Source organism: Callorhinus ursinus, unplaced genomic scaffold (genome assembly GCF_003265705.2).
Source record: "Callorhinus ursinus isolate GAN/ISIS: 27379988/994484 unplaced genomic scaffold, GSC_fseal_2.0 scaffold107, whole genome shotgun sequence".
Taxonomy (NCBI): Eukaryota; Metazoa; Chordata; class Mammalia; order Carnivora; family Otariidae; genus Callorhinus; species Callorhinus ursinus.
The window spans coordinates 1,033,829-1,058,988 of NW_027397169.1; the positions used below are offsets into that span (position 1 = coordinate 1,033,829).

General features: G+C 50.1%; 1 protein-coding gene across 4 annotated transcripts in view; it reads left to right on the forward strand.

The window, feature by feature from the left end:
* The first annotated feature begins 3,298 nt into the window (after positions 1–3,298).
* Positions 3,299–25,160, forward strand: part of INSR (insulin receptor) — a 127,981-nt gene continuing 106,119 nt past the window's right edge. Inside the window, exons 1-2 of one of the 4 annotated variants that reach the window (XM_073889440.1) lie at positions 3,299–3,904; positions 21,465–22,016. In XM_073889440.1, the coding sequence (XP_073745541.1) occupies positions 3,805–3,904; positions 21,465–22,016 (652 nt within the window). In that variant the 5' untranslated portion in view covers positions 3,299–3,804. The remainder of the gene's footprint in view (positions 3,905–21,464; positions 22,017–25,160) is intronic. The other 3 variants (XM_073889439.1, XM_025863348.2, XM_025863347.2) reach the window with 3 other exon arrangements.

Here is a 25,160-nt window from a genome sequence, read left to right on the forward strand (position 1 = left end):
TGATGGGCAACAAAAGTGTTTATTGCCTACATTCATGAACTATGAACCAAGCTTGCTTTCTCTTTAGATCATGCGTTCCGAGTACAATGTGTTTAAATGTCAAACCAAAGCCAGTCTAACAAAAACAAAGTGAAATAAAAAGCCCCAAATAGTTTTCTTTTTTTTTAAAGTAGGTTCCAGACCCAATGTGAGGCTTGAATTCTCAACCCTGAGATCAAGAGTCACAGGCTCTACCAACTAAACCAGCTAGGCGTCCCACCCCAAATAGTTTTTCAAAATTTAAAACTTTTGATTTTGATATGACGCTAGACTCCATGCAAAGCTGTTTGAATAGTACAGCAAATCTCTATGTCCACACTCTTCACCAGATTTACAAATTTTGTCACACTTTATCACTTCTGCTTTGTTCTCTCTTTTCTGTCTGTTTTTTTTTTTTGAAATGATTTGAAAGTTGGTTGCAGACAGTCTGCCCTTTTATCCCTACATACTTCATTCAGTATGTATTTCCTTTTTTTTTTAAGATTTTTAATTTATTTATTAGAGAGAAAGAGAGAGCTCGAGCACAAGAAGGGGGAGCAGGGGAGGGAGAAGCAGGCTCCCCGCTGAGCAGGAAGCCCAATATGGGGCTTGATCCCAGGACGCTGGGATCATGAGCCAAATGAAGGCAGACACTTAACTGAGCCACCCAGGTACCCCTCAGTATGTATTTCCTAAAACCAAAGACATTCTCTCACATCGCCTCCATACAACGATCAAATTAATATTGATTCAATACTATTATATAATTGATGGACCTTTTTTAGTCTTCCCCAATTGTCCTGGTAATGTCTTAAATGACAACAGAAAATCCAGAAGCAATTTTGATCACTTAATTAAGGTGATTAAGTCTGCCAGCTTTCTCCTCTATGAAGTTACTATTTTTCCTTTCCTTTATCATTGACAAGTATCTTGCAGAGAGATACTTGGAGACCATGGAAATACTCCTTTACTTCTCAAAACTCCAACCATTAGTTTTGGCATTCCCAGATGGTTATTGCCCTAATCAATTATTTGGAGATTGCCAAAGGGTGGTTTTTCTGCTTCTGTCCCAATGATTTTTAAAAGGCAGAGGTTGACTTTCAATTTTTAGAAGCTTGTTTTTTTGGGGGGGGTGGTGCTGGGGGTTTTTTATGAAAGAAACAGTGAGCAGTTTCAGGAAGTGGTGGGTCTTCATTTCCAAGTCACAACTGAAATGATTCTTTCGACTTATATCCAACACACAAGTCCTGTGTCCTGAAGGATTTCCAGAGGACAGCGTGTTTCCTTCCACGTGTTTTTCAGCACATACTTCCTACTTGGAACTGTGGTGGCTTTTGGGGCTCCCGTGGATCCGAGGGAAGCCCACAGCTCTGGACAGGTTTGCACAAGGAAGAAGGGGGACATTTATCGAACCTACAATTCTTGATATCCTGGGACTGCAGCTACCTTCTCTTTGTTCTCCCTGGGTCCATGCTTGCCCCATGGCACACGGTGAGAGATTATTGGAAAGAAAATCAGATTATGTCAGCCCTTTTGTGTAAACCCTCTAGTGGCTCCCCATTGCTTTTAGGATAAAGATGGTTTGGGAGGGGGCTTAACATGGTATATCCAAGGCTCTTCCCCTTCTAGCCCTGACTTTGAGTCCACCTTCCCTTCTCCACTCTCTGTGCCTAGGTCCGTTGGGAGAACACCTGCCTGACTTCCTCTGGGCCCCTGCTCATGCTGGTCTCCCACCTAGAACACTTCCATGCTTTCCTTTGCTGACTCCTCCTCACCTTCAGATTTCAGCCCAAACGGTCTTCCTTTCCTATTCCCCCTACCCCCACGCCACTTTATGCCCCCAGGATTATTTAATTAATGGCCTTCTGCCCCGCCAGACTGTGAGGTCTACAAGGAAATGGAGTGTGTTTATTTTGCTCATTGTAAATCCTCATTACTTATTGCATATTGATTCTTCCATTCAACAAATATTTGTTAAGCAACAGATAGATCAGGCACCGGGTGTAAAATAGTGAAGAAGATTGACACACTTTCTGCTTCCCGGAGAAGGGTGAAGACACACAGGAAACCCAAAGAATTTCAGGAGGTACTGGAATGATGTAAATAACAGGTAAGGGAACAAAGGGATTGGGGGTGTGGATTTGCAAAATGTGGTCGGGGAAGGCTCACCGGAGCACTCAGGTGGAGCCAGCCACTGGACGGACAGGCCCAGGGAACAGCCAGAGGCCGGAGTAGGTCTGGTGGGTTAGAGAAACCGTGGGCTCAGCTCCTGGCAAACTAATATTTGTTTAATGGACCAGAGGAAGAATGAGCGCCCTCGGCCTAGAATTGTACTAGGTGCTTTCTCATGCTTTATTGCTCTTGCACCTCCTCAGATCTGACCTGCAGGTATTGTTACCTCCATTACAGAGCTGAGGCCAACCCAGAGACACACACACACAGAGAGAAAGTCCCACGTCCAAGGCCACACAGGAAGTGAGGGGAGGGGAAGCCAGATTCCACTCGGTCGTGGCTTTCTAGACTTAAGGCTCCTTCCCCCCCCCCCCCCCCCGGCCAAGGTGCGTTGGCCGCTATCGTGCCCTATTCGTGAATGCCATTTGCTAGACACTCAGACACACACGGACTCTGGGTCTGTGTATTGGAAATCGGGTGTGTCTACCTGTGCGGTAACCGGGCTCTCTGGGGCCTGGTTTGCTCTTCTGCGAGGTTCTGCACATTCTCCCAGGTGTCTTTTCTCCAACTTGAGCCACAGGCCGCGCCTAAGGCACCCTCCCTCCGGTAGCCCTGCCACGGAGCACACTGAGCGCACTGGGCGCGCGTGCACGTGGCTGTCCCCGGGGCCCTGGCGCTGGGCGGGGGCGCCCGCGCGTCTACTACGAGACGCGCTGGCAGTACTGGGACGAGGGTGACGCGAGCGCAACATTTAAGGGAGTACCAAAAAACCCAGTGACCAAGAGAAATAGTATTTTAATGAAATATTTTTAAGAAAATCAAAATGAGCCTGCCAGAGTCCAAGGGAACGAAATAGCAAAAACGTTAAGGAAGGGATCCGTCTCGATAGGTCGGGCATCTGGGGCGCCCCCAAACTCTGAGACGCGAGTCGCGGGGTGTCGGGGGCGCCCCCTCGGCCAGGGCGCGCCGGGGGCCTCCAGCACCGGGCCCCGGGTAGGGAGGCTGGCGGGCGGGGCGGGGCGGCGCCTCCCTCTCGCGGTCCTCCCTCCACCCCTCCCGGGGCCTCTCCTGGGCGCCGAGTCCCTTCCGAGTCTCGATCCGCGCCGCCTTTTCCCGCGACCCGCACGGGGCCCAGCTGACGGGCCGCGTTGTTTACGGGCCGAGCAGCCCTCGCTCCCGCCGCCCGCCCGCCCGCCCGCCACTCGCCTGCCCAGGTGCCCGCCCGGCCGTCCGCGCGTCTGGCTGTCCGCGCGTCCGTCTATCTCAGCGTTCGCAGATCGTGGCCCAGAGGGCTCCGGGCCGAGAGCCGGGCGGCCGGGGCTCAGCGAGGGGCTCCGGGCCGGAAGATCGCGGGACGGGGCCCGGGCCGCAGTGGTCCGGGGTCGGGGCCGCCTCCGCCGCCGGGCCGCGGGATTTGTAGCGGCCGAGGCCCCGCGCCCCTTCCTGGGGCTGTCTCAAGGGCCCTCCCGGGCGGGGGCTGCGGCCCGCGGGCCGCCGGCGTGGAAGAGAAGGACGCGCGTCCCCCAGCGCCGCTCGGGCGGCCGCCTCAGAGCATGACCCCCGCGGGCCGGCGCCGCGCGCTCTGATCCGCCGGGACCCCGCGCTCCAGCAGCCATGGGCGCCGGGGCTGGGCGGGGGGCGGCGTCCGCGCCGCTGCTGCTGGCGGTGGCCGCGCTGCTGCTGGGTGCCACGGGCCACCTGTACCCCGGAGAAGGTGAGTCTGGGGGTCCGGGAGTGGGCGGGGAGCAGCGCGGTGGCGGGGGGGAGGACCCCTTGCCAAGATGGAGCCCACCGCCGTGGACCTAGAGCCCTCATCGGTGCGTGTGGGGATGCGGGTGGCCAGGACGGTAGCCTCGGCCCCGCGCGGGGCGGGAAGCCGCTGACCTTGGCCTTTGCCCGCCTGGGCTCGCGGTTCCGCGCCCCGTGTGCGGGCCCCGGGCCGGAGGAGCCTTGCCCCAGTGCCCGCCCCGCCGCGGGTGCGTCTCCCAAGCGCGCCTCGGACCCGTGCCTAGCCCTCTCCGAGCCCAGCTCGCTCCGGGGACGCGACACGCGTCCTCTCCAGATCCCCTGTGAAGTGGGGTCCCTGGGTCCAGGCGGCCTTGGACAGTTAAATGCCGGGGGCGCACGGGTTTTGGAGCGAGGGTCGAGGGTGACTGGACTGAGGGTCCCTTGGGGCCCCTGCTGATAGGTGCTCCCGGGGGAGAATGGTAGAATCCTGCCCCCCTCCCTGAATCTAGGCCCGTGGCTACGCGGACTTCATAACCATGTTTACACTTTTGGGTTCTGTTTCCAGATGTCCGGAGGCAAACTCTAGCGCCTTGGCAACAGGGCTTTTGTTGTAGCAGAAGCAGTGGTGTCTTTATCATGATTATTATAGTGTCACCAAATGCCACGGGCTTATCTCTTTGCACCTTCACCGTGGCGGCCCCCCCCCCCCCGTTGATACTGTTTGCCCATTTCATAGAGGAGTAAACTGAGGCTCTGGTAGGAGACAATTCGACTTGCTCTAAAGTCAGTGCCAGAGGGAGTAAGAACTTGAACCTTTCTGTGTGGTGCCCTTGGGGGGCTCTGGACTGTTGCTGCTGGATGTCCCATGTCCCCCCATAACCCCCGCAGCCCCCCTCCAGCTCTGCCCTTCATGAAGGGCTCTTTACCTGTCAGCTCAGGGAGGTCTTCAACCTCAGGTGAGCCTCTCATACCCCCTAGCCCCATGGACTTCCCTCCTGGGCCTCCCTGTGCTGGCAGCAGATGGAGGCAAACTGCAGCTCCAGCATCCTCCTTGGGCTTGGTAGCAGGCCTTTCTGGTTGTGGGGCAAGAAATGAAGAACATGGCTGGAGTTTCCCACTGGTGTCTGAGGCCCTGCTTTTAAAAATATCCGTTGGGTTACTTTTTCAGAATTCTCCATAAAAGGAAATCAGTCATGGTGAGGAAGGGGTCGGGGAGGGAAGGAGCTGCAGCTCCTGAGCTCCCTGACGGTGAATAAGGTCCATGAGAAAGCCCACACGGGCTCTAAAGTTGACACCCCACGTTTGCTGAGCTCCTCTGTGTTACACAGTGGGTCCAAGGCCCAAGTGCTTGGTGTACAGTGGGCACAATAAAGGTGGCAGTTGGCTTGGGTTCTCATTAGGAGTGTATGTATGTACGTGTGCACGTGTGTGTGTGTGTGTGTGTGTGTGTGTGTGTGTGTGTGGTTCCCTGCTCTTCTGTTCCTTGTAGCTTTGGTAATTAATTGTGGATTTGTGCCTGGGCTTCCAGGGGCCAGTAGATGGGTTTACCACTTCTTTACGTATTTACAGTTCCCACAAGAGCAGAGGCTTATGCTTCTTTAGTTCACAGCTACGTTTCCAGAGCCTAGAACAGCGCCTGGCGCATAGAAGATGTTTGGTTAAGATACTTGTTCTTGAGTCAGTTCATATTCTTCGGGTTCTCACCAATACTCCAAGCCGTGACTCTTTTATTCTTCAGATAATGCCTAACTAACACGTACTAATAAGAGCAAACTCTTGGCGGGTGCTGTTCCATATGCTTTGAATATATAATTCTCAGTTAATCCTCACTACGGCCCTATGACGTAGGGTTTATTTTCCCTTTTCACAGGTGAGGCGATTTGACTAAGCTGCAGAGCCCTGGTTTCTTAATAGAAGGTTGCTCTCTTGGGCTTGAGCTTCCCTACCCCTGGCCCGTGGTAATGGTTAACAAAATCCTATCAACTAAATGAGATGTGATGCCCCTCGGAGGTTTGGAAACTTCGAGAAACTTTACAGATCATTAATCTCTAATGTCAACCGGTAGGGCATTTTGGCTGGGGGTTGGGAGGGGGTGGTGGTGTGATTTTTTTTCCGAAATGCAGGACTTCCTTGGAGATGCTCACTCTCCCGTGGAGTCCCTGCTGCTCCGCTCAACTGGGCAGTGGCTCCCCCCCTCCATTTCTCCTCCGACTGGCTGGCTGGGGCCTGAGATTACTCGGGGGCATTGCAAAGTCAAAGAATGAAGGCAATGTGGGATTAATTAAAATAAAAACCCACAGGGCTTTGGGGGAGTCCAGCAGTCGGCCAATTGAGGCGTGAGAGGCTTGCTTCCAGAGCCCCCTTGTTTCTCAGGTGCCCCTCATTTCTCAAGGGCGGCCCCAGATATTTCTCTTGTGGGTTATCTTGTGTGCTTTGGGGCCCCCAGAGCAGGACTTCTGCCTGCTCTGTAACCTCCCTGACGTTATTCTTAACCCTTGCTTCTCTCCTTGAGCCCTGCCTGTCATCCCTGCCCCACTCACTCATAGAGGTCATGGGGGTGAGCTCCTGGGGGTCCCCACTGCACCCCACTCCATCATTGACTTCCATTCTTAACCTGGTTAGAGTAGAACCTCTCAACTTCAGTGCTCTTAATATTTGGGGTTAGATAGGTCTTGGTTGTTGGGGGAGGAGCTATCCTGTGTATTGTGAGAAGTTGAGCCGCATGCCCGGTCTCTCCCCCCAACAACGTGCTGTAGCACCGCCTCTCTCCAAGTCATGACAATCAAAATGTCTCTGGACATTGCTAGCTGTCCCTAGTTGAGAACAACTGCATTGAGGGAGAAAACCTTTCCCTCGTCTGGGGCACTTCCCCACCTGGGTCTTCCTGCTCTCTTCTCTGTACTCGGATCTCCATCTGCCCCGGAGCCTTTCCCTTTCCAGCCTACAAACATTCAGTACTCCCTGAACCCCATTGCCCACCACCCATCTCCAGCCTTCCCCTGCCCAGCCTCCCCGGTGGGCCCTAACCACCCTCCTTCTCCCCTCACACCCACTGCACTTCCCACAGCATCTGGCTCGTGTTTCCATTGCTTTGCTTTGCCGATGGCTCTTGCGAAGGTAATCCTTCACCTCCTGGGTGCGTCTCCTGTCCCCTCACCCTAGCTGACCTCTCTGGGTCTGCTACTGTCTTCCCCCCCGGCCCCCCGCTCCGGGGAAGCAGGAACGCACAGTCTCTTGCAGAGTTTTCACCTGCACCTGGTTCCCTCTCCACCTTCTCTGCTCCCTTCCTGGGCTCAGATGTTAGCTCTCTCTTCATCGAGGGCCAATCCCTACTGCCATCCACTCTCAGCCCAGTTTTGAATTTACATAGTCAAACTCCTTCATCTAGAAGAGGCGCCAGCAAACTATAGCCCATAGGCCGACTCCTGCCTGCCCGCGCAGGTTTTATAAATAAAGTTTTATTGGCCTCCTCTATGGTTGCTTTTATGTCCTAAAGACAGAGTTGAATAGTTGGAATTGCATGGCGCACAAAAATATTTATACTTTGGCCCTTCACAGAGAGAGTTTGCGGACTCCTAATTTACAACAGAGCCCTTGAGGATCATGATGACCTGTCTGATTGCTTGTGTGGTCCCCGGTACAACACGAAGGCATCACGAATGTTCCGGGATGCTGCATTTTCCCCTTTACAGAGAAAGCTGTATTAAAGAAATTTATGCCCCCTGAATATATGGGTTCCAATGGTAGAAAAATACCATGATGTCCCCTCAGTAGCTGTGTGCATGGTCGCAAGATTTATTTATTTGAACAGTCATCGTGGTGTTGAATGAGGATTCCTCGCTGTCGGCTTTCTGTCTGGAACTCGAAAGTGGTGTCTGCTACGAGATTTTCTTTCAAGATCCCTTGTGTTAATTTTTATTTTTTTAAAGATTTTATTTATTTATTTGACAGAGACAGCGAGAGAGAGAACACAAGCAGGGGGAGTGGGAGAGGGAGAAGCAGGCTTCCCGCCCAGCAGGGAGCCCGACGTGGGGCTTGATCCCAGGACCCTGGGATCATGACCTGAGCTAGAGGCAGATGCTTAACAACTGAGCCACCCAGGCGCCCCCCCCTTGTGTTAATTTTTATTAAGAATACACACATTAGGGTGCCTGGGTGGCTCAGTTGGTTAGGCGACTGCCTTCGGCTCAGGTCATGATCCTGGAGTCCCGGGATCAAGTCCCACGTCGGGCTTCCTGCTCAGCAGGGAGTCTGCTTCTCCCTCTGACCCTCTTCCCTCTCGTGCTTTCTATCTCTCATTCTCGCTCTCTCTCAAATAAATAAATAAAATCTTTAAAAAAAGATCTTTAAAAGAATATACACATTAGGGGTGCCTGGGTGGCTCAGTCAGTTGAGTGGCAGACTCTTGATTTGGGCTCAGGTCATGATCTCAGGGTCGTGAGATCGAGCCCTGGTTGGGGCTCCCCGCTCAGCCCAGAGTCTTCTTGAGAGCCTTTCCTTCTCCTTCAGCCCCTTCCCCGCCACATGTGCGCACCTGCTTTCTGTCTCTAAAATAAATAAATCTTCTAAAAAAAAGAATACATACATTGGCTTATGTTTTACAACAGGACCCTATTTATGTTTTTTTTAATTAAAATAACAAGTAATGCACGCTCATTGCAAAAAATTTGCAAAACCCTGGAGAGGAAAAACAGAAGTCCCCTTGCTACACTCTATCCCTAAAATCATCCCATTTCTATCCTGGGAGGTGACTGTGCTATCAGTTTGCATCTTAATTGTATGTGGGTGCGTGCGCAGAGTTATATGAATTTTAACCCATCCATAGAGTTGTGTGACTGTCCCCATAACTGGGATGCGGAACAGTGCCATCACCCGAGTTCCCTCCAGGCATCCCTTGATGGTTATGCTCTCTCCATCCCCAACCCTAGCAACACTGATCTATTCTTCATTGTTTTCTCTGTAGACTTTAAAACTTATCTTATAATTGAATTAATATTCTTTTTTAAAAAGATTTTATTTATTTGAGAGAGAGAGAGAGAAAGCGTGAGCGGGGGGGAAGGGCAGAGGGAGAGGGAGAAGCAGGCTCCCCACTGAGCATAGAGCCCAAGGCAGGGCTGAGATCATGACCTGAGCTGAAGTCAATCGCTTAACTGACTGAGCCACCCAGGTGTCCCAATTGAATTAATATTCTTAACATTTGATATTTTAAATTTAAGCCCTCATAAGATTTGCTCAGGGATTTCCTATTTGTGAATTTGCCTCGTGGCTAAAATTAATTTGTACTTCTAAAACCAGTATGCAGTGCACTTTGGTGGTTCTTCCGGACCTGCTTAGAGCATCAGACCATCTGGGTCGCCGAATCGGGCCGTTCCCAGCTGAGGTCAGGCGTGGCGGAGTTCTGTGTTTTATCTCTGGGACAGTGGATTCACGCAAGCCCCAAAGATGAAAACAAGTGTCTCCTTTGATGATGTACGTAGTGCTGCGTTTCCCACATTTTCGTGCTTTTCGCTGGTGATTTTGCTGCTTGAAAAGGCCTCGCCCATCGTGTTGATGGGCTGTTCATGTAAGTGGAAAGAATAGATGCAGGAGAGTTGTGATGTGCCTCACAGAGAGAATACGTGGGGGGATAAGCTTTGCTCAGGCCCGAGCTCTAGTGTCTGGTGCTGTTGGCTGTGATTCAAAGTTAATGAATCAACACTGTCTATTAAATAAGGTGTATTTAAACAGAAATGCACATAAAACAAGGTTATGGATTAATCAGTTGACAAAAACATTGTGGCCAGAGGCTTGCAGGAACCTAACCTTGTATTTCCCTAGGGACAACGGCGCAGTGTTTGCTAACCCTGCGTTCCAAGGGGAGTCCACAGACGGTCAAACTAATGAGAATGGGCTGGATGTGGTGTCCTGTCACTGTGCTTTATAGTTTGTGCATTTGGGGTTACCAGGGCCTGTGTTGAATCTTGTGGAACACATCTGCCCCTCTGGTCCTATTTTTATCTGTGCAGGAAGCCTTGGTTACGTCTTGGAAAGTTCATGAGATGGTACCAGACCGCTGGCCCTTGTTTCAAGGAGGGGTCTCCTGTGTTCTGTTGATCCTGGTGTCGGGGGGTGCTCCAGTGGCCTTGGGGGTTTTAGAAAGAGACTGTGTTTCCAGCACAGCAAGATTTGCTGTGCTGTGTTGCCAGATGCAGACTGGATATGCCTTCCAGTTGGAGTTCAAGGCAGACTCATGAGGATTAAAATTTGGGTTCCCATCTGGGTTTTTCTTCCAATTCCAGAAGGGTATGGTGTCACATCGGGTCTGTATGGTAGCTTCTGTTGTGTGTTCAGGAACAGCGGCCCGTTAGTGGGAGATTCTCGCTTCTCTCCTGTGCCTTTGTGGGAATGTGGAAAACATAGGTACTTTCCAAAAACTGTGTTTGCTAACCATGCGCAAAAAGGCAGTGCTTGGCCACAGAGGGATAGAGAGAGTAGAGCTGCCCCTGTTTTCCTGCAGCCCTTCTATGATTTCTTGTTGCCAATCTGTTTCCAAAGATGTATCCTGTTTCCTTGCAGAAGATCAGAAAGGGGAGGAGTTCTGAGATGTTCCTTTCTAATTACAAGTGGTTGCATTGTATCAAAGCCACCTGCTACTTTATTATTATTATTATTATTATTTTTTAAACAAAGTGCCTTCGGTTTTGCAAGACTTCTTTTGGTTTTCTTTCCTGTGTCTTCTGTGGCACTATCCGTCCGCATCTAGAAAAGTGAGGAGGTAGAATCCCCAAGGGGCATGAAAGCTTCTTATGATCCTGTGGTTTGATGTGTGATGCCCATAGGATTGCACAGCTATGAGTGGAGGAATTAGCCTAGATGTTCTGGAGCCGTCGGGCTTGTAGAAGGTGGTAATCAGGATGGGCACGGACCTTTGGTCCGCTCCATGTCCATTAGTGACTGCCCCTCACTTCTCCCTCCCCTTCTCCACCGCCCTGGGCCCCACGTCCCGTTGATGGTAATCCCCTCGGGTCTCTGTGGCCTCACCTCTCCCCTTGCCCCTGCTCCCACAATAGGCCCCCTTTCTTCTCAGCCAGTGGGTGCCCTGTTCAGTACTTTCTCTCCTCTGCTGCCATAGGGATTTTTCTACTTCCTACCTGGGTCCTTCCACAGCTGCCAGCCGGACCCCTTCCCCTGGCACATGAGATCATGCTCTCAGTGTAGGCTGGAGAAGGGCTTGATACGTGTTTGTCCAAAGCAAGAAGCAACGTCCCGTAGCCCCCACCCCTGCCAGTTCATACACGGGAGCCACGTGGGCGATAGAGCTTTTGGGGGAGGTCATTAAGGTTAACTGAGGTCAGAAGAGTAGAGCCCTAATTTGATAGGGTTGGTGGCCTCTTCAGGACAGGAGGAGAGAGGTCCCTTTCTTCCTGCTTGGGCGCCCCAAGGAAAGACCACGTACGGACAGGGAGAAGGCAGAGTGTGCAGGCTAGGAAGAGAGCCCTCCCCACCAAGGGACCGAGCTGGCTACCTTGATCTCAGACTCCCAGCCTCCAGAACTGTGAGAAATAAGTTTCTGGGGCTTACGTTGCCCAATCGGTGGTATTTTCTTAGGGCAGCCCTAGCTGACTAAGATGAGAACCGGGATCAGAATCGGCTCTGAAACCTAGCCGAGAGGGACACTGGCAGATAAAATGGGTGTGGGTCCAGCTTTCTTTGAAATTGCTGGCGGGGAGGGGCGGCCCACCATGTTTACGGGGTTCTCTCTAGCAACAGTCAACAGTCTCCAGAGAAGGCGTCTGATGGTATTGATCCTGGGGCGAAGTGCTCAGTGGAGCAGGTGGGACAGCAGAAAGGAGACAGACAGGTGGGGGGTCCCCGGCTGGAGAGGTGGGGGCCAGGGTGGGTAGATGGTATGTCTGTCCGACTTGAGTCCCCACCACATCCCTTGGGGGACCTTGTGTAAAATGCAGATTCTTGGGTCTGGCTCCTGGACATATTGATTTATTTGGTCTAGAGCCGGGCCTGGGAATCTGCCTTCTCCCCGTCCGTGATTCCAGTGCTGGCCTTGCACAGAGCACGCTGTGGGGAACCCTCTGTGATGGGTAAGGGCACAGGTACTGGTACTGGTGCCCTAGGCACCTGTGCCTGATGGGCTGGATTATGTCCCTCTCCCCCAAATTCATGGGTTGAGGCCCTACCCCCGCAGCTCCGCAGAGTGTGACTGTATTTGGAGATCGGGTCTTGAAAGAGGTGATCAAGGTTTAGGACGAGGGCCTCACAGTGGGTGCTAATCCAGTATGCCTGGTGTCCTCATGAGAAGAGGAGATCAGGACACAGACCTGTGCGCGAACAGAGGGTCTACCTTGTGAAGACATAGGGAGAAGCTGGTTGTTTATAGGACGAAGAGAGGCCTCAGAAGAAACCAGCCCTGCTGACACCTTGCGCTTGGACTCCTGGATGCCAGGACCGTGAGAAATTAATGTGTGGTGGGTAAGCCTCCTGGCCGGCGGGTCTGCGTTATGGCAGCCCGAGCAAACTAGTATACGGGGCTCAGGTCCTGGCTCTCTCATCTTTGCTGTGTGGCCTTGAGGAGGATACAGTCCTCTCTGAGCTTCCGTCACATTCCTTTTCTAGAAAATCTGTCTGGGCAGCACGTGCGCAGTGTTTTGTCTGTGTCCCAGCCTTGCGCACACCCACCCCTCAGGGCGTTTGCCACCCCTCTGTGTCCAGCAATTTCCGGTGGAGCCCGACTCACGTGCTCATGGCTGATGTGGCTTTCTGTAGTCACCCTCGGAAAGCCTGTTTTTGAGAGCTTATCTTCCCCGGTCTGAGGAATTCACAGGTCTCTCCCCGGCCTTTTGATGTCCCTGCCTTGTGGACATCACAGGTCAGGCATCTGCCTTCTCCCGGGGAGGGAGAACCTGTAGGGATTTCAGTTCTATCTTTCCTGGGGCTTTCTTCGACTTCCACATCTCCCACAGCCCCTCATTGGCTCTTGGCTTGTTCAGGAGATCTCCTTGGTGAATCCTCCAAGACTGTGAGAAGTTTCTAGAAGGATGGTGGTCTGGATGGCAAATGTCCCATCAGGGCCCCCTTTCCCCTCTGGTCCTCTGCTTACACAATGTTCTTCTCTATCCTGTATGTACGATGATGGGCCACTGTTGTTACCTGCATCTTCTGTTCCCGAGTATCCGAGCCCCCAAGCACCCACCTCGGGGCCCCTGACCCCTGTGGCTGGCCACTGTGGAGGCAGAGGGGCCCTCCCGTCTACTCCTCCTTCTAACTGCGCTCAAGAACCACCTTCCTGGGGCGCCTGGGTGGCTCAGTCAGTTAAGTGTCTGCCTTTGGCTCAGGTCATGATCTCAGGGTCCTGGGATCGAGCCCCATGTTGGGCTCCCTGTTCCACGAGGAGCCTGCTTCTTCCTCTCCCTCTGCCTGCCGCTCCCCCTGCTTGTGCACGCTCTCTCTCCCTCCAGCCACCCCCCGTCTCTGTCAAATAAATAAATAAAATCTTAAAAAAAAAAAAAAACCCCAAAACTACCTTCCTCAGGTCTCCTCTCTGGGCTGCTTCTTCTCTCACTGGGATTTTCACCAGGAATTTGCAGGAAAATACTACAATGCCTTAGTCCCCCCCACCTCTGGTCCACCCATAAACCTCCCTGAGTTGCACGTATGAACCTATCTGCAGCAGACTTCCAGAACAAGAATCTCTGGGTCCAGAGGCATCTGTGTTTATAAAATTGCCCCTGAGCCGTGGTGGTTTCATCACTACCCCTTCAAGCCCACGTGGTCAGGATAGGTCCCCCAGGCCTCTTGAAGTCCCTTAGATCTTGTCTGAGCTGGCTTCTCTAGGATACTTATTTGGTTCCCTGTTAACTCCAGCCTCCTCTGCCTCTCTGCCTCTGTGCACCTGCTCCCACCCCACTCCCCGTGGGGCCAGGAAAATGGAAGCCTAGAGAGGTTAAATTACTCACCTGAGGTCACACAGCTGCTGGTCGGCAAAGCTGAGATTCGCACCTGGGGCCATCAGGCCTCTGGTCTGTCGGGCGCGTTGCTTTAGCACATTCTGACGGCAGCTTATTGCAGTTAGTTCGGTGTCTACGAGCTGGAAGCCCTCCACCTTACCCATCTTGATAGTCCCTGTGCCCGGCATGATGCCCGGTGCACCGGGATGCTCAGCAGACGTTGGATGAATGAATAAAGGAGTGATTCCCATGTGGCTGACTTGCTGGTCCTGGAACCCACATTAGAATCCTGGGGTCTTGATTCTCCCTGCCACGGGCCCCGGCTCCCCCATTTCTCCTTCTTGGAGGAAGCCAGTTTTAAGAGCTAGTTTTTCGGGCAGGCGGAGAATCTTCAGGATGTCTGATACCGCAGTGTGCCCCCAGTTCTCCTTTCCGAATGTGATAATCCATCTAGGAATTGGTTCCGTGAGCTCAGCGCAGGGCACTGACATGGGTGCATGGCCACATTCCAGTTCTCATCGGTTCTTCATAGCTTCTTTATCACGCTGCTGCCATTGTTCACAGCGAGGAAACGGAGGCAGAGATGGAGGAGGTGGCTCAGGATGACCATAACTGGCAGGTGCTGCGGTAGGAAGCCAGATCTGCTGGGTTTCTAGTGCGGCCCGGAACTGGCATGGGTGGTGGCCGGACACCTAAACCCAAGGCTCGTTGGCACAGGACTCCTGAATTTCGGGGTGTTAAGACTGGTAGGAATGCAGAGAACACGTGGCTCCAGACTAGGTCACCAGGGAGCATTTGAAGAATGTGGAGTACATTCATGATCGAACGCAGAATGTCTGAAACTCTCAGCATTGGAAAGCACTCTCAGAACCTTCTAGATAGCCCCTTCCCGGCCCCTGCACACCTCTTGCCTGCTTTCATGGTGGAGAGACAATCAGGGAGAAGGGACACTTTCCAAGATGGCTCTCGTGTTAAGTCTTCTTGCCTGGAAAATCCTCAGATCCCTCCGGCTGGGCAGGAAGTTCTAGACCAGGGCCGTCCAAAAGAACGTGTTGCTCCGAGGGAGATGTTCCGTGTGTGGGCTGTTCAGTATGGTGGCCATTGTCCACATGGGGCTCTCGAAGCTGTGGCCAGGCTGACCGAATCTTTACTTTTATTTTACTTTAGTTCATTTAAATATTAAAAAAGTCAATGTTGGATTCTGTTGCTGGAAAACCCTCTGGGACGTTTGGGACAAGCTGGGGAAATGCGCCTATATTTTCAATGCTACGTTGTATGAAATCTACATATACAGATCTAGTATTTCTGCTGCAGAGTTAGCATCTGAATTGAGACCTGCTGCATGGCATTTTGAAAGCTTACTGTGAAAAAAAAATCCTGTGGAGTATCTCATTAATAATTTTTAAGTATAGCTTACATGTTGAAGTGAAATTTTTGAATACATTGCATTAATTAAAATGTATTTAATTTCATCTGGTTTTTTTTTTAAAGATTTTATTTATTTATTTGACAGAGAGAGACAAAGCAAGAGAGGGAACACAAGCAGGGGGAGTGGGAGAGGGAAAAGCAGGCTTCCCGCCGAGCAGGGAGCCCGATGCGGGGCTCGATCCCAAGACCCTGAGATCATGACCTGAGCTGAAGGCAGAACCTTAACCGACTGAGCTACCCAGGTGACCCTCATTTCATCTGTTTCTTTTTACCTTTTTAGAGAAAATTTAAAATGCCATATGTGGCTCATATCATATTTCTGTTGGATGGTAGTGCTCTAGATGCTATACAGCCTGGCCACCCATGGCGATGAGCTGTAGCTTGCCATTGCCCTTGACCTTCCAGTGAAGTAGGCAGAACTAAATAATTCTTAATGCACCATTTGTGTAGGTGTTGGTCCTAGGGCCACCTCCTTCAGGAAGCCTTCCTTCATTGTCCCAGACCAAGTCAAATAGCTCGTTTCTGTGATCTCTTCTGGCCTGAAGCTCTTCTTGAAGGCATCCTCTTGGTTATATTTTAAGTTGACTTAGGTAGTTGATAGCGACTAACTAGTCTGAGAGATCCAGATCAGGTCCTAATCCCTGTGGCACTTCCATCCTTGGAACAATGTTGGGCATGGAGCAGGTCCTCCTCAAATATTTGCTGAAGGAGTGAACAAAGGAAATGATCTTTAACAAGATTTCCCTGGGTTGTCACAGCAGCAAAACTGTTTCACTGTTTCCTGATATTTGTCACATGTAGCCGCTTCTTCATTAGGCATGTTTTTGAAGGAACAAAGATGGTAAAACTGTAACAGAGTTACAGCATAGACTTTGCATGTAATTGCAAGGTTGCAAACTTTGTGCCACCACTTAAAACTCAAGCCTGGGTGAGTCTCGATTTGCTTGTCACACAAATGGGCGTGAAAATGCACCTCCTCTGGGGATTATTTTTAGAATTCAGTGAGCCAGAGAGTGGCCCAGGTACTTTATATAGTAAGTGCTCAGAAAACACAGTAGCCCCCCCCCTTATCTGCCGGGGATGTGTTCCAAGACCCTCAGTGGATGCGTGAAACCATGATAGTCCCGAGCCCCACAGATGCTATGTTTATTTTCTATACCCACATACCTATGTGAGGTGACTAACGGGTGTCTAGCGCACGCAGCTTGGATGGGTTGGACAAAGGGATGATTCACATACCGGGCGAAACAGGATGGCGTGAGATTTCATCATGCTCCTCAGAATCCTCGGCAATTCGAAACTTACGAATTGTTTATTTCAGGAATTTTCCATTTAATGTTTTCTGACTGCAGTTGACCATGGGTAACCGAACCTACGGATAACAGGGGGCTACTATATTAGCAGTCGCTGGATCCCCCAATGCCCCTGCTCCTCATTGCCCTTCTCTCCCAGCTCTCCCTGTGTGTAGAGGGCTGGCTAGCCACGTACCACTTATTAAGAACCTGAAGCGTTCTTCGGTACCCACCCAGAGGTATTAAAAGCCAGCAGAAGGCCCTACATTTATTTCTGGCACCATTTCGAACATCCTCGGGATATTTTCTGTCCCAACAGTAAATTGCTCTATTGTTTGGACTAATAGGTACACACACAGCTTTAATGAGTTGAGTGAGATTCATTGGAGACTTTAAAAAAGCAGTTCTTTATTGTTCCCTACTATTATAGTCATTTAATTTTTTATAACAACTTTATTGAGCTATGATTCAATACCGTGCAATTCACCTATTTAAAGTTTACAATTCAGTGGCTCTTACTTCATTCACCGAGTTGTGCAACCATCACTACAGTCCATTTTAGAACATTTTTGGTGCTCCAAAGAGAAACCCCATCCTCGTTAGCTGTCCCTCCTCATTCCTTCCTCCCCAGCCCCTGGGAACCACTAATCTACTTTCTGTCTCTATAGGTTGGCCTCTTCTGGACATTCCGTGTAAATGGAATCATAGCACATGTGGTCTTTTGTGACTGGCTTCTTTCACTGAGCATCAGGTTTTCAGGCTACATCCGTGTTGTTGCTCATATCAGGGCTTCATCCCTTCTTATGGCTGAATCGTATTTCATTGTATGGATATGCCACATCTTGTTTATCCATTCATTGGCTGATGGACATTGGGCTGTCTCCACTTCTTGGCTATTATGAATAGTGCTTCCCGGGGACATTTGTATACACGCATAGGTTGTTTTATTGCACTCCACTTGATCGTGCTTTGCAGATACTGCGCTTTTTACAAGTTGAAGGTTTGTGGCAAGCCTGCATCGAGCAAGTCTATCTGCCCCATTTTTCCAAAGCATTTGCTCACTTCGTGTGTCCGTGTCATTTTTGGTAATTCTCACAATATTTCAGACTTTTTCATTATATTGGTTTGGTGATCGGTGATCGGTGATTATGACTCACCAAAAGCTCAGATGATCATTAGCATTTTTTAGCAGTGAATTATTTTTTAATTAAGGGGCATACTTTTTTTTAGTCATAATGCTGTTGCACACTTTGTAGACTATAGTATAATGGGTATATAACTTTTTTTTTTTAGAGGGGGAGGGAGGGGCAGAGGGAGAGTGAGAGAGAATCTTTTTTTTTGGTCAAGTTCCAAAATCAGATGAGTTTATTTTATTTTTTAAAGGTTTTATTTATTTGAGAGAGCGAGCGAGCAAGCGAGCACACACAAGCAGGGGGAGCACCAGGCAGAGGGAGAGGGAGAAGCAGGCTCCCCAACGAGGAGGGTGCCTGACGTGGGACTCAGTCCCAGCATCCTGGGATCATGACTTGAGCTGAAGGCAGACGCTCAACTAACTGAACCACCCAGGTGCCCCACGGGAGAAAGAGAATCTTAAGCAGCCTCCATGCCCAGCATGAACCTGACATGGGACTCGATCTTATGAGCCTGAGTCATGACCCCAGCCGAAATCAAGAGTTGGATGCTTAACCGACTGAGTCACCAGCTTCCCCAAATATAACTTTTTTTTTAAAGATTTTATTTATTTATTTGACAGCGAGACAGCGAGAGAGGGAACACAAACAGGGGGAGCGGGGAGAGGGAGAAGCAGGCTCTCCACTGAGCAGGGAGCCCGACGAGGGGCTCGATCCCAGGACCCTGGGATCATGACCTGAGCCAAAGGCAGAAGCTTGACGACTGGGCCACCCAGGCGCCCCCAAATATAACTTTTTTATGCACTGGGGAAACCAAGAAATTCATTTGATGCATTTTTTTGAGATATTTGCTTTATTGCGGTGGTCTGGAACCGAACCCGCAGCATCTCCCAGGTGTGCCTGTACAAGTTTCTCTGTGGTTGTGTTTTCATTTCTCTTGGGTATCTACCTAGGAGTGGAATTGCTGGGTCACGTGGTAACTCTTTGCTTAATGGTTTGAAGAATCGCCAGACTTTTCCACAGCAGCTGCATCATTTTATGTTCCTACCGGTGAAGTACAAGGGTTCCAATTGCTCTGCATCCTTGACAACACTTGTTATTGTCCATTTCTGATTTTAGCCATCCTCGTGGGAGTGAAGTGGTGTCTCATTGTGGCTTGGATTTGCATTTCCCTGGTGTTCAACAGTTGAATGAACGTTCATCCCTGGTTTTGGTCCTGCCACAGCCTGGGGAGGATGGCGGGCAGGTGTTTTTTGCTCCTGCACCGTAAAATTTTAGGGCGTGCATGTAAAACACAGGATGAGGTTCAGGTTTGAGGAGCCCAGAACTGTGGCCAAACCTACACCATAAGTTGCCAGAGAAAAGGCAGAACACCCGGCTAAATTTGAATTTCCTATAAACAACAGTTTCTAAGGATAAGTATGCTCCAAACATTGCAGGGGATGTAGTTATCCTAAGGAAATACTTGTTGCTTATCTGAAATTGAAATTTAACTGGGCATCCTGCATTTTTATTCATCAGATCTGGCACTCTTGCCTGCTGCTGGTCGGGGGGGGGGGACAGGGCTTGTGGGAGACGTCAGTGGCGCTGTACCTGGGGCGACCTCTGTATGTGGATGTTTGGATGTGACTGCAGCTGGGGGCTGTGTGTGGAGCTCGAACAGGTGTCTTCGTCCCAACTTCCTAGTGAGTAGATGAATGTGTGCGTGTATTTTCCCTTGATTTAGCCTAATCTGCACAGAACTTGACTAAGGAACGTTGCAACTTTACTCCCCCAATTGTTTGCTTTGCTTTGTGTGTGTGTGTGTGTGTGTGTGTGTGTGTGTGTGTTTCTTTCTTCCTGATTTGTGCTGCTTTTGCGAGTTGTTCTCCGGGTAGATTTTTAAGAGGATTTTCTACTATTCTTTAGGATAATCTGTTTGCCTCCAAGATACTGGGGGACGGGTTAGTGTCTTAGAATATAGTAAGTGGAGATTGTATACCGAGCCTTATATTCCAGGTGTTGAGGTGTGTGTGTGTGTGTGTGTGTTGGCAAGGAGAAGCTGTCTCAAGAGTTTGATTCTGGTGAATGTTAACTCGAGTTTAAGGGGCACAAGGAGAAGGAAAAGCTTCTAATAGATATATGGGAGAAAGGAAATCAGAGAAGGCTGCCTGGAAGAGGTGGTGTTTGAGCTGGATCTTGAAGGGTGATGGGCTGGATTTAGAAACAGGGAGCTAAGGCATAAAGGGGCTTTGAGAGCCAACAGAGCTAGGGCTGCCCGTCCAGTACAGTAGCACCTAGCTGCATGTGTCCATTTTCACTTAAATTAACTAAAGTAAAATTAAAAATTCAGTTCCTCGGTCTTTTTTTTTTTAAAGATTTTATTTATTTATTTGACAGAGAGAGACACAGTGAGAGAGGGAACACAAGCAGGGGAAGCGGGAGAGGGAGAAGCAGGGAGCCCGATGCGGGGCTCGATCCCAGGACCCTGGGATCATGACCTGAGCTGAAAGCAGACGCTTAACCAACTGAGCCACCCAGGCGCCCACTCTGTGTTCAGTTTAAATGACCCGTTTTTGCTTTTATTGAAACTCAGAGCAGATATAGAACATTGGTATCAGTGCTGAAAGTTCTGTTGGACAGCACTGGACGAGGGCAAGGGTTACCACACCGCAGCCCCAGGAATGAAACTCCAGACCACCACCAGTTTTTGTAAATAAAGTTTTATTGGAACACAGCCACATCCACTCATTCACATACTGTCTCCGCCTGCTTTGGAGCTACGATGGCAGAGTGGAGTAGTTTCTACCCAGACCGTCTGACCACGAAGCCGAACATATTTACTGTCTGAGCTAGGGAAGTGAAGGCACAGAGCCCCGGGATGATTGTGATATGTTCAGGAGAAATAAACCACAGCAAGATAGCTGGCGTTAATTGAGCACCTACTGTGTGCTGGGCACTGCTTGCATGCCTGTTAGCCCACTCACTGCTTCCCATAGGTCATGTTACAAGGGGAGGACACTGAGCCTTGGAGGTGTGTGAGTGGTGGGCAGCCTCTTCAGCATGGTGCAGGGGAGTGAGCGAGGGGGGAGCCCTGAGGGTTGGGAGGGAGAAGTGCAGGGTCATGGGGAGCCAGGGAGGGTGCTGGAGCCCGGGAAGGACCACCTTTGGGAGATGGGCATGCAGACTGTTTGTGCGGGGGAGATCAGGTAACAGGGAACAAGGAAGGCAGGTTGGGAAGGAGAGACCTCGAGGTAGGAGAATTGACAAAACAAATTCAGCTCTCCTTGCCCCATTTTGATGCGGGCACCTTTATCCTCCTAAAGCCAAGTCTCCAGTGTTGACTCACCAGGCACAGCTCCCCTTTCCCTTCTGCACCTGCCGCCTTACTCAATCCCGTGTAGTCCCAAGGTCTCCACTGCATGATAATCGATGCGATGGTTCTCAGGCTGCTCACAGGTCCCACCAAAGGGGTTATGTTCTTTGCCTTCTGGAAGTGATGACTTAGGCACAGACACTGTAGAGAAAACCACTCATCATCAGGGCTCGCTAATTTGCAGGGACCCAGGCAGAGTGAAAACGTGGGGCCCCTTGCTCAAAAATGATTAAGGATTTCAAGATGGATGGAAGAGCATTGAGCCAAGGGTTGGGCCCTCCTGAATGAGTCCCACGACTCGGGTTGCACACCTGCGAAGCTGGGCCTGCCACTAATTCTTATAACCCGTCCATGGCATGTTTGCTCACCTGTCTTGCTTTCTGCTTGTTTTCACTTCTAGTGTGCCCTGGCATGGATATCCGGAACAACCTCACGAGGTTGCATGAGCTGGCCAACTGCTCGGTCATTGAAGGACATTTGCAGATACTGTTGATGTTCAAAACGAGGCCCGAGGATTTCCGAGACCTCAGTTTCCCCAAACTCATCATGATCACTGATTACTTGCTGCTCTTCCGGGTCTATGGGCTGGAGAGCCTGAAGGACCTGTTCCCCAACCTCACGGTCATCCGGGGCTCGCGTCTCTTCTTCAACTATGCGCTGGTCATCTTCGAGATGGTTCACCTGAAGGAGCTTGGCCTCTACAGCTTGATGAACATTACCCGGGGCTCCGTCCGCATTGAGAAGAACAATGAGCTCTGCTACCTGGCCACCATTGACTGGTCGCGCATCCTGGATTCTGTGGAGGATAATTACATTGTGCTGAACAAAGACGACAACGAGGAGTGTGGGGACATTTGTCCAGGCACCGCAAAGGGCAAGACCAGCTGCCCCGCCACTGTCATCAACGGGCAGTTTGTCGAGCGGTGTTGGACACACAGCCACTGCCAGAAAGGTATGCTGGGGTACGCAGGGCTTTCGGCTGCTTCTCACGCCTCGTTCGTTGGTGAGAAGCTGGAGGCCTTCCCTAGACCAGGGGGTGGCACATTTTTTCTGCAGAGGCTCTGGTAGCAAATACTTTCAACTTTGCAGTTTGTGTGGTCTCCTGTTACAACCCCGCAGCGTGGCCATGGCAACACATCAACACATGGGCATGGCTGTGTTTCAATAAAACTTTATTGACAAGACAAGTTGTGGGCCGGGTTTTGCCACTTCCTGTGCTATATAGTTGAATGTTCCTCTTGCTTGGGACGGGGTAGAGGCGGATGAGTGTGGACTTCATTGTGGGGGAAAAAAAAAAGTTTATCTCGTCTGATTATAGAAGTAAGATTGCTCAGGGTAGACGTTTGGGGGAAAGAAATGGATGAAGGAAACACAACAGCAGCCCTTATCCCACAGTTAGTGGGAGTACTTCCTAATCATGGTTCTGTTGTATCTTTATTTACTTACCTTTCCCTGTCTTTGAGCATTTAGGTGATTTCCAGTTATTCTAAAGAGAAGGATGAACATTTTGGGGTCAGAGCTTTATCAAGCATCTGTTTCTTTGGGCCTTGCTTTTCCAGAAGTGAAATTTCTGGGCCAAAGGCTCTTGATACCAGTTACCAGATGACTTTCTGGAAATGTTGTACTGATGGGCACTCCTCCTAGCACTGGCTGAGAGGGAACACCTTGGCCAGCTTTGAGTGTTGCTCGAAACATTGTTCATAATTTACTGCAGGGAGGAGCCGAGGTGTTGTAACTGTATTTGCATTTCTTTGATTGCTATCGGGGTTGAGCCTTTTAGAACATGTTTATTTATCATTTGGGTTTTCTCTTCCTGTTCATATCCTCTGTCCATTTATCTTTTAGTACTTTAGTGGTTTTCGAAATACTAGTCTACGTGAGGTTTTCATAGATGAAGGCTATTGACCCTTTGGCCAAATGTTTTTGTTTTTGTGTTTTTTAAAGATTTTATTTATTTATTCGACAGAGAGAGAGACAGCGAGAGAGGGAACACAAGCAGGGGGAGTGGGAGAGGGAGAAGCAGGCTTCCGGCTGAGCAGGGAGCCCGATGCGGGGCTCATCCCAGGGCCCTGAGATCATGACCTGAGCCAAAGGCAGACACTTAACGACTGAGCCACCCAGGCATCCCTGCCAAATGGGTTTTCAGACCTTTTTGTTCAGTGGTGAAAATGCTCTGGATCGCCGGCTGTTGCCAGAGAAGCTTCAGATGTTTATGGAGTCCAGAGTGGGATCTTTGCATGCCTCTCATGTTGTTACTTTATGTTTAGAAAGTCCTTTTCCATCCATAAAATGATTTTTTCCCCAAATTCCCTATTTTAATTATCATTAAAAAAGATTCATCCGGGACATTTGGGATCTATCGGTGTGCATGATTCAAAGGGATGTCCCTCCCCTACCCCCCAGTAACTCGTTGGGGTCTCACTGCTGTTTATTGCAGAAATTTACTCCTTTGGCTTTGATTTGGGGTCTGTTTCTGAATAGCCATCAATATGTTCTTGTACCAGGCCTGCTACTGTTCTAATCACTATAGTTTTATAATGTTTTCGTAACCAGGAAGGCATGTTCCAAACGCACATCCATTACTTTTTTATTGTTTCGACTCTTTCATACACCGTGAAATTCCCTGGGAGAAGTTAGTGAGCATGAGATCGAGGTGGGAGAAAGTGAGTGGAGGTGGGGGTGGGCTGCTTAACGGTTGTATCACAAAAGATACAAGGAAAGGGAGAAAGGAGGGTCTTCTCGCCTGAGCCCAAAGCTGTCGGGAAGCCACACAAGGTGAGTCCTGAGTAGAATCCATGGAATTGTCCTAGAGAAGCCATCGGAGCCCTGGGGAGGGGCCCTTCTGAGGCAGAGATGTCGAGTTGTAGCATAGCAGAAGGTGAAAGTGGAGGCCACACGTCTTCTGAGAGGTTGGGCAGTGAAGGGGGGAAAGAGCCTCGTTGTTTGAGAATGGGGGAGGGTATGATGATTATTATATTGTGGAGCAATCTTGGGGATGTCGGCAGGTCAGGGACAGAGAGAGAAGCTAAATCACAAAGTTGGGCAAAGTCTCAGCAGAAGTAGAACGACTGCCTGTGGTTTTGGAATTTTGGAGAACAGGGAAGTTTCTGAGGTGGGGGTGGGCAACAGGTAAGGGTGAATAAGCTGGGAGCAGTGACTTTGAGGGGAGGTTGGCATCCACGGTGGCGAGGCCAGAAGAGGATGTCTAGGATCAATGTTAGAGGCCACACGGCTACAGAGGGAGCACTGTCATTCTCATGTTGGAGACCAGAGAAGTTACTTAACTTACCTAAGGCCACACAGCTAATGAAAGACAGCTGGGGTTCGTGCCAAGTCTGAGACACAAAAAAGGCATATTTTTTGGGGGGGGTTGTCCCCTCTGTTTAGAAACGGTTAAGCCACTTGTAGTTGGGGCACCAGGGAAACAGGGAACATGCTTTTATTATTCCTTTGCCGAGGTCTCCAAATTTAGGTGCTTGTTGGAAATGCTCCGGGCTCTTGTGTCTTGTGATATAATTTAAGACATTCCTCTGTGGATTTATTTCTGTACACATTTTAGCCAAAATATCCAGAACCGTATTATCTGCAGGAATGTCCCTGGTGTGAGCAGTTTTTTGTGTTTTTTTTTGTGTTTGTTTGTTTTTTGTTTTTTTCCCTAATCTTTTGCTTTTGAGAACAGACTTGTTTTTTCAGCGCTGGGAGGTTTTGTCAGAGGGGAAGGTGTGCCTCTGTACCTATTGCTGTGACCGACACCTGCTGAGGTCCCTGGTTCCTGGCCTCTGGCTTGGACGTCACCTGCTCCTGGTGTGTGATCAGTGCCGAGGTCCCCTAGGAGAAGCATTGCCCTGTCCTAGGAGTAGCTGGTGAAGTGATTGTTCTTTGAAGCAGCGCCCCTGTCTGCTGAGTACCCCTCCGCTCTGGCCTTTTCTCTTCCCCTCAGTTTCTTTTATTGTGGGTAAATACACATAATATAAAACTTACCATCGTAAGTTTTTTTTTTTTAAAGATTTGATATTTTTACTTATTATTATTTTTAAAAGTAAGTTTGATGCCCAGCACGGGGCTCCAACTCACGACCCCGAGATCAAGAGTCACA